The sequence below is a fragment of the Capronia coronata genome, assembly GCF_000585585.1.
Source record: "Capronia coronata CBS 617.96 chromosome Unknown acBCG-supercont1.8, whole genome shotgun sequence".
Classification (NCBI taxonomy): Eukaryota; Fungi; Ascomycota; class Eurotiomycetes; order Chaetothyriales; family Herpotrichiellaceae; genus Capronia; species Capronia coronata.
Window position 1 is genome coordinate 451,880 of NW_006912900.1, and position 13,113 is coordinate 464,992.

Sequence of the window (13,113 nt, forward strand, 5' to 3'; positions counted from 1 at the left end):
TTCAACTCTTTGCCGAACGAGGACGCGATTCACCGTGCCACATGGAGCTACTTTGCAATAGATGGATGAACTTAATGGTAAGACGTCCAATTCGAGTGAGATTGATTTTGAACATCATTCTTTGTTTCATTTCGATCTGGAGCATCGTCGCATCCTCACCAGGCTGCCCTGCTCCCACGCCAAAGTCGAGTGAGTCAAGTCGTGAGCAATGCGCAAGCCGAACAGAGACGAACCCCCGCTTGGTCACCGGTTGCTATGCCTAAAAACATTATATTTTCGCTTGGATTGCAACAGACAAGAAAGAAAATGTAGCTCGGCTGAATTCAACTCCAGGCAACGCTTGTCCACCGCCTTTCTCTCCCATGCGACATGAGACACGTAGTAGCCGACAGGAAAATCTGACTGCTGAGAGGTTTCATTCGGACATCCGTCCGTCCCTAACTTGATCCATGACGCCAGTCTTGTTGTTAAGGAGAGTCGCATTCGATGAGAAGGGAGTCGTGAGGTAGAGAAGAGGAGATGAGGTCCAATCCTCTACGCAACGGCTTCGGCCTCATCAATAACTTCTTCAGGCAGGTCTCCCCGTTCTTGCTGAGCCATAGCCTGAGCGGAAACGATCTCCGCAAGACGCTTCAAGCGAGGTGTTTGAAGCCCTAATAGTCAATAAACATTAGCACGGCGGTTCTCCTTTGAAGAATCTCATCTGGAAGCCAGTAGATGAGGTGGAAGAAAAGGGGAGTTGGTGAGAGAACTTACATGACGGAGTATACGTTTCCAACGCAGTGATGACTCTCGGCTCAGCAATTTCGTACGGTCCACTGTCATCCATGTCGACAGGAGCCAAGAGAAGAACGTCGCCCTTCTCCGTCACACGGGAAGCCACGGCCTTCATGATCTCGCCGTTGATGGGCTGTTCGTAATCTGCCACCAGGTACTGATTGAGCAGTTTCTGGATCTGGTTGGGCGAAAGCATCCAGCAAATGTCCTGGATGATTTCAATGTCGTTCAAGGTCGCCTTCTTCAGCTGGAGGAGCTTGGTCGCTTGCATGAGATGTTCGAGCTGCAGAGTTCCCTCGGGCATATCGTGGCTCTTGCACCATTCCTCGATCCGGGTAATGTTGTAGTTGATCTGGAGCCCTCGTTTCCACGACAAGAAGTTACGACGCATGAGGAGATCGTTGAAGGCCGTCACCCCCACCAGTCTGAGGAGTTCAGTGACGGTTTGAGTGATGATGGAATCCTCCAGGTAATAAGCTTTCATTGCTTTAAAGACATTGTTCAATAAACTCAACAACTGGTCCATGCTGTACGCGGGGGTGTTGTTGGAGGGTAGCAACTTCCCAAGGAACCGGCTACTTTCGTTGGTCACGAAGCCTGGGAGTGACTGAGATTCGATGATGGCCGGGACAATCATCTTGTGCAGTTTTTTCTTCAGCACCTTCATCCATGTATGATAGATGTTGAACTCGAGACTTTCCAAATCGTGCTTGACGATCTCAAGTAGTCGGTCATACTCGTAATTGTCCGTCTTCTGGGCTTCATACCAGTCTTCGGCGAGGAAGACAAAGGACAGCATTTCATGCACGTTGGACAGCCAGAAAGCACCGGGGTTGATGGCCTCGTCCCCGTCATGCTGCATGACTTCCTGTTGAATCGATTGCATGACATTGGCAAGGAAACGTTCGGATTCCTTGACGAACCCATTGTTCCACATCTCTGAAGTCACCAAGTTGATGAGATAAGAGGGGAACAAGACTTCCTTCTCGGTAGGTGCGGGATTGGCTCCGGGTTGTGGAATCTTGATGCCGCGAATGAGGCCCATAGTGACTTCGTCGTTGAGTTCTTCTTCCTGAGAAAGAAGGCTCTCAAGCTCCATTTCGACACCGTCTGGTCCAGCGTTGAATGTAGAACCAGACAGCGTCTTGACGTGTGTGTCAAGTGCCATTGAGACGGGGCGAGCGCTGAAGGCACCACTGTACCTATCGGTTTCGCTTCGCTCGGCAGCGCCTGCGCTTCGTCTCTTCAACGGTTTCTTGGAAGAGACAAGGTTGATGAGGCCATTTGCGAGCTGAGACCCGCCGTTGGCATACTCTCCGTTGACTCCGTTGGTGGCCACGGGAGGCGGTGCTCTTCGGGCCATCTCCAGTTGATCTTGCAGTTCGTTGATCTGTTGCCGTAACGTGCCCTTCTCGCTCTCGTGACTCGCAACGGATTGTCGTAATTTGTCCACCTCTGCATTCGATGTTTGCAATGACTCTCGAAGTTTGCGCTCTTCGTCTTGCAGTCTTTTCGCGTTACCCATATGTTCATCATGGCTGGCCTGGAGCTTAGCATGCTCTTCCTCCAAGGCACTCAAGCGCGCCGCGACAATACCGGCCTGGTTTGCTTCGGTTTGCAAGTCTCGAGATCGCGCTTCCAAAGCAGTGTGCCTTGATCTCCACGACTTCAACTGGCCCTCGTAGTTCTCCAGCTGTGAGAGTAGCGTTTTGTTCTCTCGCTTGAGCGCTCCAAGAGATTGTGTTAGTTCGACCACCTTGTTCTCGAGTTTGTATGAAATTTGCTTGAGGTCCCGGGCCTCTTCACGCATCGTTTTATAGTCGCGCCGGGCGACCCTGCCGCGCCAGAGATTCTGTACAATGACAACGTTCTTTCGATGTTGTCGCCAGGCTCGTGATGCTCGCCATGATCGGAATGCCCTTTGTATGGTGATGGCGGCGTTGCCAATGCGCGTTTCGAGGATGTTTCTCCTGCAAAGGTAGCCCTTGGCAACGGATTCAAACAGGACGAGGTCCCTCCTGATCTGACTGTAGTTCTTACGTGCTCTCTGTCCTCTCCAGAATCGCTGAATGTCGGTGGCTGCTTTGGTCTGTCTCGTTTGCTCCGCCTTGCGTCGAGCAAGGAACGCCCGAGTCGCTGCTTGGAAGTTGATGATGGACTGTCGTGCGTCGAGGTATTTGTGGCGGTAATATTTGGCCCGCAAATTCTTTTGGATCATGATCGCGCACTCCTTCAGACGAGCTGACCTGAGGTTCTCCAAGAATGCTAACATGCCTGCCCGGAAGAAGATCTTGGTCAGACCGAGCTGGTACTTGTCGGCCTTCTCATGGGCTGTTTGTCCCAGTGCTTTGATCAGGATGTTTTGAGCCATCTGCCGGATCTCAGTTGTCCATTCGGAGGAAGGACAGAGCATGTAATATCTCAGAGCAAATTCCTCATACGTCCAGCGCGTAGGGTAGCCGGCAGTACTGATCCGCACGGTTTCCAGCACACCACATGCTCTGAGCTGACTCAGGACCATGGGACCTTCGAATTTCCATGCCTCTTTGGCTTCGTTCGGTTTGATACAACGGATGTAATGGGCATCCGTAGAGTTGATCGTGTCCATGAGCTCAATAAGAGAGCTCTTGAAGATGCCGCCTAGAGTGGGTTTGCGGTTAACAGCGACACCGACTCGGCGTCCGCCTGGAGCGGCAACTGCCTTGGAACCTGTTTGCGCACTGTCCTTGTCTCTGACGGCAGCGGCAACATTCAAGACCTCAACCAAGAATCGATTGGAAGACTTCTTAAGCACTTCCATCTGTTCATCTGGTACCGTATCCCGATTCTTGTCGATGAAGCCATCAGACTCGTACGTGACATCAAGAGCGTAATGGCACACGGTGAAGGAGGTCTTGCCAAACCGAGGTTTCTTATAGAACTTTTGTTTGTCCCCCGCGAAATGGTGGTGCAACTTGGTAACGAACTGCTCATCAGAACCCATGGGCAGCCTTGACTCTTCATCCAACAGCGACAGGATTCCCATCTTGCCCTCGATCAGGTCAATGCAGGGTTGATTGTCGGAGAAGTCGATGAACGTCCAATCGATCTGTTCGCGCATGTACTCTTCCTGTTCCAGCTTGAAGACATGCTGGTTGAATTCTTGCTGCAGCTTTTCGTTCGCGTAGTTTATGCAAAACTGCTCAAACGAGTTTTTGGCAAAATGTTCGAATCCGTAGATATCCAGCACACCAATGAATGTATTAACTCGTTGCAAGACTTCTTCAGTTGCTAGACCGTGGTTGATCGTTTCTACGAGCCAGTCAAAAAGGCTCGAATAAATAAACTTGGCCACTGAGTCTCGGACAACGGTGGCCTGCTGTTGGTTGAGATTGGAAGTGATCTTCTCCCCTCGAGTGATGAGCTGTTTCTTAACAGTCCATTTGGCGAAGTCGTTCGCATCGATACCCAAGATCTTGCAAGCCCGGACCAGGGCGGGCTCGGTTGAAGAGAGGGTAGACTCGCTTCGAGTCGCTGTGATTTTGATATTACCCATATGTAAAAGCGCGGCAAGAATGCGGAATATCTCTTTCTGCGTGCTGTCGGAGACGTTGATTGTGGTCAGGGATTTCCTGGTTGCTGTGAACTCGGCAGCATCATCCACACCGTCGATGGATGGCTCATTCCCCTGGTTGAGATAGTCGAATTCTTCCACAGGCAACAGACCCAGCTCTTGTCTCTCCTCATCAGTGGCTCCGGCCACGAGCTGGTAGAAGATGTGATAGTTTCTCTCCTTCAATGGCTGAAATACCAGACGTGAACGCTCGAGCAGATATGTCCTTATTCGGGCACCGATGATATTCGTGCTTTTGTCAAACATGATTTCGATGTATTTGCCAAACCGCGACGAGTTATCGTTCCTTGTCGTTTTCGCGTTACCGAAGGCTTCCATGACCGGGTTGGTTGCCAGAATTTGTTCTTCGGTTTCACTGATGACATCTCCCCTCCCCTTGCTGGTTTGTCCGGGGGCTCCGCGCGTCGCAAAGTACCGCATGATATATTTGGCACTGACTGTCTTACCGGCGCCAGACTCTCCCGACACGACAACAGTCTGGTTCCTTGAATCTCTCAACATGTCCGTGTATGATTCCTCGGCAATAGCGAAGAGATGGGGTGCCTGCGATGCTCTTTGCTTGCCCGCGTACACCTGCACCATCTGCGGCACATAGAGGGAGTCGACCCGTGCAAACGGATTCGTCGCGATCAGCACGATACCGCTGTAGGTGTAGATCTCTTTCTGGGCATATCGTAACTTGATCGCCTGCAAAATTGCAGGCTCGTTCAAATGGGACAGGTTCGTCAGGTCTTCGGCGGCTTCGAACATTGGAGGGTTCATAAGAGGAGGCAAGGAGGCGTTCTGATGGGTATCGGCGAGGGCAGTCTCGGTGGTTTCGACCGTCTGTTGTGAGCCATCGGAGAGATTGAAGACCAGGGCTATCTTGCCTTCGCCCAGCGGCTTTCGCTCTGCCACTTCACCGGGAATGAAGCCCTCGGCCTGGTTGGGAAACCAGGCCCGGGTACCAATATCCCAGCTGGCCATGGTGGGCGAAGTTGCTGGATAAGTGAAGTGAAATCTCAACAACTACTGACAGCGAGGCCAGCCATGTATTTGGGGATGGCAGGGAGATGCCTGGACAGACGTGTCAAGAGAGGGTTGTTATCTTCACTTTCGGGTTGGGGCGGCGTGACAGGAACCGACAAACAAGACAGATGGGTGTAGAGGTCTGACGGTCCAAGTGATGGGTTTTGATGACGGGCTCAGGGTGTTGAACTATCGTGGCATCAGGTGCGGCCAGCCGGTCGGTCAGGAATCTCTTGATGATGGATGATGGGTTGTGCTTGAGGATAGCACAATGTTTAGTTTAGCACAGAGTAGTGGTCGTTGCATGTCAGAATGTCTTCTTCAGGGATCCAACTGGGGGAGACGCGCCACAGCTCATCGACGAGACTAACGCACTCTGCTACTCACCATCGCACCCGCGCCTTTCCACTTCCAACCAAAAAGCGCGACCCCGTTCACCCCCTGCCAGTCTGCATGAAATTGTCCGCAACACCAGCACCCCTTTTTTACTGTCGCTCCAACCCTCCTCGCCCTATGAATCTGAAATTTATGCACCTTCAAGGGTGACGACTTGGCCGTTAGAGCTGTGACAGCCTTCCAGAGCTCTTCCTAGATTGGCTCGAATGGCGTCAACTATCTCTGATGGGCACTTGACATACTACTGTGTAAACAGAAGCAGAAGCAGAAGCAGAAGCAGAAACAGAAACAGAGAGGAAATCGCTTTTGCCCGTCATTATCGATCCCTTCCCTAAAGAACTAATCACTACATACTGCATTGCTGAATTGAGAATCTCACACTGGCAAAAGTCCTGCGGCTGAGATGGTTCTGCCCGAGCGCAGAGGACCCTACCCTCCGGGCTTGAAGATCCCATACCCTGCTGTGCATGGATGCACCGATCAATGCCCCTCATGTCAAACGCCCACCAGTTATGCTTGAAGGATAGAAGCTGGGCAGCACCTTGCAGGTCCCTACTCTGGAGTCTCTAGACCGACCATGCCATGGCAATCCGCTGCCCCTCACATAGACAAATGAGACAACCGCGTGCTTCTGTGTTACTGTCCAATTCCTTCGTCGACACTCCTGCAAGTGAGCCCTGACAAGCTCCGTCTACTGGTTCTTGCACTCCGAGGCCTGCTGGGATCGAGGTTTGCCACCTTCTTCCTCATCGTCCTCTTCGGACTCGGCCTCTTCTTCATCCTCGTCATCTTCATCGTCCTCATCTTCAAACTCGGCATCGTCGGCATCGTCGAACTCCTCGAACGCCAAAGCTTCGCCGGTGAACCAGTCGATGGCTCGTGGGATGAGCTTCTCCTTGATGTCTTCACCCAACTGGTAATCCAGCTCGAGTCTTTCCTCGATGTCGGAAGCGACCTCATCCTCGTCGGTCGGCGGGACAGGAGGGGAAAAGAAGTTGAAGAAGGACTCAGTAGGGACGGTCTTCTTGATGACTCGCGTCTGCTTGGTGTCTGCTCTCGGGTCAATGGCTGCGCAACACGTCTTCACCGGATAGGACTTACTCTTGTTTCTCTGCTTTTTGCTTTCGACGCGGACAGTCAGGTCCTTTCCTGGCTTCCATTCGATCTTGTCGCCCTCGGCGTGATCATAGATGAAGTCACCACCGTAGCCATTCTCATCTCTGTAGTAATACGTCTTGGTGATGGTCTTGTTGGTGAAGAAGTCATTGGGGGCAAATTCGAAGATTAGGCGGAAACCAGGTCGGTCGAGGTACTCCATCCGAATGTCGGTCAGCGATCGGAGAGCCTCCTCGTCGCGGTCGGTGATGAGTTCCGCAAGAGAGATCTGGTTCTTCATGGCCGTAAGCCAGAACTCGGGGATTCCCTTCAGGTCCTCGGCAGAAGTCTTTTCCTCTTTGTCTGCCTCGGCCTCTTCCTCGGTTTCTTCATCTTCCTCGGCCTTGCCAGCCTCGATCTCGGATTCGGTGGGTTCAGTCTCTCCGTTCACAATGGCCGCTCGCTTTTTGTACAATGGAGTGAACTTTGCGAAGTATTTCTTCTCGAGTTGAAGGACCTCTTCCTGAAACTCGGCTTCCAATTTGGCATGATCCTTTTGGATTCCCTTCAGGCCAGTGACGCGTCGGCGGACAGGGGTGGGTAAGGACTCGACGTATCCAGATGATCGGCCAACAAGGGAGCCGAGCTTCTCCTGCATCATAGAGACAAGAGCAGGATTTTTGGCGAATATCGAGGCCGCTGCAGCACGGTCAAGGTCCTCTGTCGAAAGTCAGTATGCCGTCACGGGCGCTAGACTGGAGCCGGCTCACCTTCTTGAATATCACTGATGGTGGGAGCTTGCGCATGGGAAGAGATTGGTGCATTTGAAGCAGGTGCTAGAGAAATGTGAGCATTGATACATGGTTGACCCTAAACTGGGAAGACTGACTGTTCTGCGGGGTCCTAGATTCTCTCATGTTAGCGACGGCGTTTCTTGAAGAGCGAGATGGCTCTCAGAGAGAATGAGCAGTTGAACGTACGGAGCAGTAATATTTGACCTGCCTCTTGGGATTTCGGAGGCCATGGTTGTTTGTTGGGAGGAGTTGGACAATGACGGGGGGTAGTGGTTGGTTGTGCAAGATCTGTTGGACCTCTAGTGTCTGAGAAAGGAATGGCCTTGCAGACACCACAGCAGGATGCTCTAGTGTGACACTTCAGAGCAGTGCCAGGTGATGGAAGAACAAACGCTCAGTGAGAGGCGAAGAGAGTGAAGATTTGGTGAGAGGTTGGACTGTGATTCAGAATTGTTGACCGTTGCGACGTCGAGAAAAAGTCTCCATCTCGATAAGAGGCCCGTCCAGCCGGTGATCACGTGGCTTTGTTTCGCCGCTTTGCAGATTTGCAGTGCTGTACTAAGGTAGTACGTAGTAGTACTATTGTGGTAAAGACCTTCAAGGGGTAACTTTTCCGAGCCAGCCTTGTATCGGCCCCTCACCCAGCCCACTTGCTCCCCTTCATCGTCAATTGCGTTATTGTGCTTACCTGTCTTCCTCTTCACCATAAAATGTACTTTGATCAAGCCATCTTTTCTCCCTCGTGATGATCATGTCCCCAGTAAGTAGATAAGATGATTCTCCAGCAGTCTAAAAGCGGCGTAACCTTTGTATCTGACACAGACGTCTTGGCGTTCCTCTTGCTGTCCACTCGCAGCCCAGGGAACTGCACGCTGCTTCTGCGGCTCAGTTGACGTAGTGTTTCTAGTGGTACTAGCGCTTCTAGCGGTTACAAGTTGTACTAAAAGTATGGTGGATGAGGTGCGGGTGCTCTGGAGTACTATTGCGCAGTTTTGATAACATTATTAGCATGAAGGCCCTCCGTAACTTGCCTTTTGTCACTTCAATCTACCTGATCATACACGATGTATTAAATACCCATCAGTAGTGCCTCTGAGGCACCTTTGCCGCCAATGGATGTCCCTGAAAGACCTCGTGCTGGACTGCCGCGGCGGTCTAGCTCAGCACGACGGATGCATCGAAGAGATTCGAACATAAGCAATGCGAGCATTGTGTCTGAGGTTGAAATGGCTACGGACGAGGTATGACTGTGCCACAGTGTGATTCTCAATGATTCCTTCTAACACCATTGTCAGCCGTTCTCGGGACCAATATCTGAGAGCGTTCCTTCGAGCGTAACTGGCTTCGCATACCAGCGCCCGAGGCGTCGAAAGGGTTCCATATCGAGCTTCACTTATTTCCAGGACGAAGAGGAATCGCCTGACTACTCCGACGAAGAAGCCATCCTGGATGTTAGTGATGACGAAGATGGGCATCTACAAGGAGATGGTGGCGATCTCGAGGCTGGACATACCGAACCTCTTCGACACAAGCACTCTGGTCGTTTCAGATCTTCTTCGGACCAGCCACTTCTTGGGAGACGGGAGTCTGCTCGCAGTGATACCCAAGAGCTTGAACAAGGAGGCAACTTCAGCCAAAAACTATACATCGAAACCGAAGACCTTACCATGGTCATAGCGGGTTTCATAACCAGTTCTCTTGGGTACCTGGCGTATCTCGCGATATGCATTTTGACTGGTGGTATTGGCTATCTTGTTTTTCGCTGGGTGCCGCGGTGGCGCATTTCACTTGTTGGCTTGCCTGCTCCCCTTAAAAATTGTTCTTGGGTGGTCGTAGAGGTGAGCCATGGGCCCGAACGAAAGCGTCCCAAGAAAAAAGCTAAGAAGTTTCAGAATCAATGGGGCGAATTCACCGTTCATTATGTTGCTGTTGAGGAATATGGCCACCCGATGTCCACAGTCTTCACGCTTTCCGGACGAGGAAAGCTCAATGGATACCGATATGATGGAGATGTCGAGTTGCCCTTCCTGCGGTTTCTCGACTATCGGTACATGAGGCTCCTCTATCATCCACTCGAGGACAAGTTCGTCCTCAACAACGATTGGTGGGATCCCCAATGGACATCCGTCAAAGCTCTCCGAGAGGGCCTCGATTCGGAAGAGAGGGATCCCCGGGACCAGGTATTCGGCAAGAACGTGATTGAGATCCAGCAGAAGACCATACCCGAGTTGCTCCTGGACGAGGTTGGCACTTCCCTAACACTTCTTGGTCCCTAGCAAAGCTAATACCTCGAAGGCTTTCCATCCTTTCTATGTCTTCCAGGTTGCCAGTCTTATACTCTGGTCTTTGGACGAGTATTACTACTATGCTTGCGCTATTTTCCTAATATCTGTCTTCTCAATCACAACCACTGTCGTTGAGACTCGATCAGTAAGCAACTATCACTATATTTCTGACAAGCCTCTAACATTGAACCAGACGATGCAGCGTTTGAGAGAGATCTCACGCTTCGAATGTGATGTCCGCGTCCTTCGCAACGGATTTTGTAAGTGTTGAATTGATGGAAATGGACTTGACTGACGATGTAAAGGGCGATCTGCCGTGTCCAGTGATCTTGTTCCTGGGGACGTTTACGAAGTTTCGGATCCGTCGCTATCTCAGATACCTTGCGATAGTCTCCTGCTTTCTGGAGACTGTATCATCAATGAAAGCATGCTCACAGGTATGATTACATCTGAGACTGGTTCGATGCACGGCTAACAATCGAAGGCGAATCCATTCCGGTTTCCAAGATTCCAATCGTGGACGAAGCATTGCCTTACATCAATCTTGGGGCTACATCAATACACCCCAGTGTGGCTCGGTATTTCCTTTTCTGTGGGACCAAGATCATCCGAGCTAGACGGCCGCAAGATACAGACGACGATGAAGCTGTTGCTCTTGCAATGGTGGTGCGCACTGGATTTAACACCACCAAAGGTGCCCTTGTACGGTCGATGCTCTTTCCGAAGCCATCGGGATTCAAGTTCTATCAGGATTCTTTCCGATATATTTCCGTCATGGGATGCATTGCTGCAGTGGGATTCATTGCCTCGTTCATCAATTTTGTCAAACTCGGCCTGGCATGGCATCTCATCATAGTGCGAGCCTTGGATCTGATCACTATCGTCGTCCCTCCGGCGCTTCCAGCCACTCTTACGATTGGAACAAATTTCGCCCTTTCCCGGTTGAGAAAACAGCAGATCTTCTGTATCAGCCCTCAAAGGGTCAATGTCGCCGGCAAGCTTGATGTTGTCTGCTTCGACAAGACCGGGACTCTGACTGAAGACGGACTGGACGTACTTGGTGTCAGGTTGGTCCAGCATCCGGAGATTCGGTTCGGAGATATCCTAGAAGAGGCTCATGAAGTCCTGCCTCCAGCTCCATACGATCGCGATCCAACCGTCGACTACCGTGTCAACAAAAATATGCTGTACGCAATGGCGACTTGCCATTCTCTTCGGTTGGTGGACGACGAGCTCATAGGTGACCCTCTTGATCTGAAGATGTTTCAGTTCACCGGTTGGTCTTTTGAAGAAGGGTCACGCAGCACCCACCACTTCATCGAACCTGGATCCCACCAAACGGCGCCCAGTGTGGCCCGCCCTCCTCCAGGCTTGGAGTACGATGTGGATGATTCACAAGACAATGCCAATCCAGTGCGTGTTGAGCTCGGCGTTCTCCGGTCTTTCGAGTTCGTTTCACATTTAAGGCGTGCCAGTGTTATTGTTCGTCAACATGGCGACCCTGGTGCAAGTATCTTTGTGAAAGGCGCTCCCGAGGTCATGAAGGACATATGTACTCCCTCCAGCATCCCCGACGATTTTGAGGATCTGCTCAGCTACTACACACACAAAGGATTCCGTGTTATTGCCTGTGCCTCAAAATATGTATCCCGACTAAATTGGGATGATGTCCAGGCTATGGATCGCTCAGAGGCCGAGTCAAGACTACAGCTCCTTGGCTTCATCGTCTTCGAGAACAAATTGAAAGAGATCACTACTGAGATTATCGAAGAACTGAACGAAGCTCGAATCCGAAACGTCATGTGTACAGGCGACAATATCCTAACCGCCATTAGTGTGGCGAGGGAGTGCGAGCTGATCGATCGCAATGCCCATTGTTTTGTGCCGCATTTTGTGGCAGGGGATAAGCTGGATCCAAAGGCACAACTGACATGGGAAAGTGTCGACAATGCTATCTATCAACTCGACGAGAATACATTGTTACCGTTGCCATTGTCGGCCGAGGACGACATCTCTTCACCATATGATGCGATGGCCATTGGCGAGTATACACTGGCTGTGACTGGCGATGCATTCCGCTGGGTCATCGATTTCGCCCCCACTGAAGTCGTCGAGAGAATGCTTGTCAAAGGAGCTGTATTTGCGCGTATGTCTCCCGACGAGAAGCATGAACTGGTCGAACGATTGCAGAGCATCGACTATTGCTGCGGATTTTGCGGCGACGGTGCGAATGACTGCGGCGCCTTGAAAGCCGCTGACGTGGGTGTCTCGCTCTCAGAAGCCGAGGCGTCTGTCGCGGCACCTTTCACGAGTCACATCTTCGACATCTCATGTGTCCCCGCCCTTATCAAGGAAGGACGAGCTGCACTAGTGACGAGCTTCTGCTGCTTCAAGTACATGAGCTTGTACTCGGCCATCCAGTTCACGTCCGTCAGCTTCCTCTATGCATCCGGATCGAATCTGGGCGACTTTCAATTTTTGTTTATTGATCTGGCCCTGATCCTGCCAATTGCCATATTCATGGGCTGGACAGGTGCATACCCGGTCTTGAGCAAGAAGCGCCCGACTGCCAATCTTGTCTCCAGAAAGGTGTTGACGCCTCTTCTGGGCCAGATCGCGTTGGCTGTGCTTGTCCAGTTGATCGCCTTTGAAACCGTCCAACAGCAACCTTGGTATCAGCCACCGCAGCTGAACCCGGACAAGTCCAATGTGGACAATTCCCAGAACACGGCCCTGTTCTTGGTCTCTTGCTACCAATATACACTCTCGGGGGTAGTGTTGAGCATTGGGCCGCCTTTCCGACAATCCATGACAACTAACGTTCCGTTTTGTGTCACGATTGTGGTGGCCCTCCTTATGTCTTTGTACATGCTCCTCGACCCGGCGCAATGGTTGGCCGATTTCATGGATCTGACGGAGATGTCCCTGGGCTACGAGCTGTTCCTGCTAGCATTAGCAGCAGCCGCTTTCGCCGTCTCTCATCTGGCCGAGCGTCATTTCTTTCCGCTTCTGGCGAAATACATTGGCCGGCTCAAGTTGAGGATGCGGCCGTCACATCCGAAGAAGAGGAAGAGGTACAAGCTTATCGCCGAGGACATCTTGAAGAGCAAATAGACGCTGCACAATAGATCTGTCGGGCCAAGCT

The 13,113-nt window shown here is 51.5% G+C and overlaps 3 protein-coding genes across 3 annotated transcripts; 1 reads left to right on the forward strand and 2 right to left on the reverse strand.

Moving 5' to 3' along the window:
* Positions 1-534: 534 nt before the first annotated feature.
* On the reverse strand, positions 535-5,356 carry A1O1_08416 (uncharacterized protein; the record flags this gene model as incomplete). The annotated part of the gene is made up of 2 exons (XM_007729278.1): positions 535-653; positions 757-5,356. The coding sequence occupies 2 exons, from the start codon at positions 5,354-5,356 to the stop codon at positions 535-537; spliced, it is 4,719 nt and encodes a 1,572-aa protein (XP_007727468.1).
* A 1,129-nt stretch (positions 5,357-6,485) lies between these two features.
* On the reverse strand, positions 6,486-7,806 carry A1O1_08417 (nucleosome assembly protein 1-like 1; the record flags this gene model as incomplete). Its single annotated transcript, XM_007729279.1, has 4 exons — positions 6,486-6,844; positions 6,896-7,609; positions 7,660-7,725; positions 7,779-7,806. The coding sequence occupies 4 exons, from the start codon at positions 7,804-7,806 to the stop codon at positions 6,486-6,488; spliced, it is 1,167 nt and encodes a 388-aa protein (XP_007727469.1).
* A 989-nt stretch (positions 7,807-8,795) lies between these two features.
* A1O1_08418 (uncharacterized protein) lies at positions 8,796-13,082 on the forward strand (the record flags this gene model as incomplete). The annotated part of the gene is made up of 7 exons (XM_007729280.1): positions 8,796-8,924; positions 8,979-9,521; positions 9,576-9,926; positions 9,979-10,113; positions 10,162-10,228; positions 10,274-10,405; positions 10,453-13,082. 7 exons carry the CDS (start codon positions 8,796-8,798, stop codon positions 13,080-13,082), a joined length of 3,987 nt encoding a protein of 1,328 aa, XP_007727470.1.
* Positions 13,083-13,113: the final 31 nt, after the last annotated feature.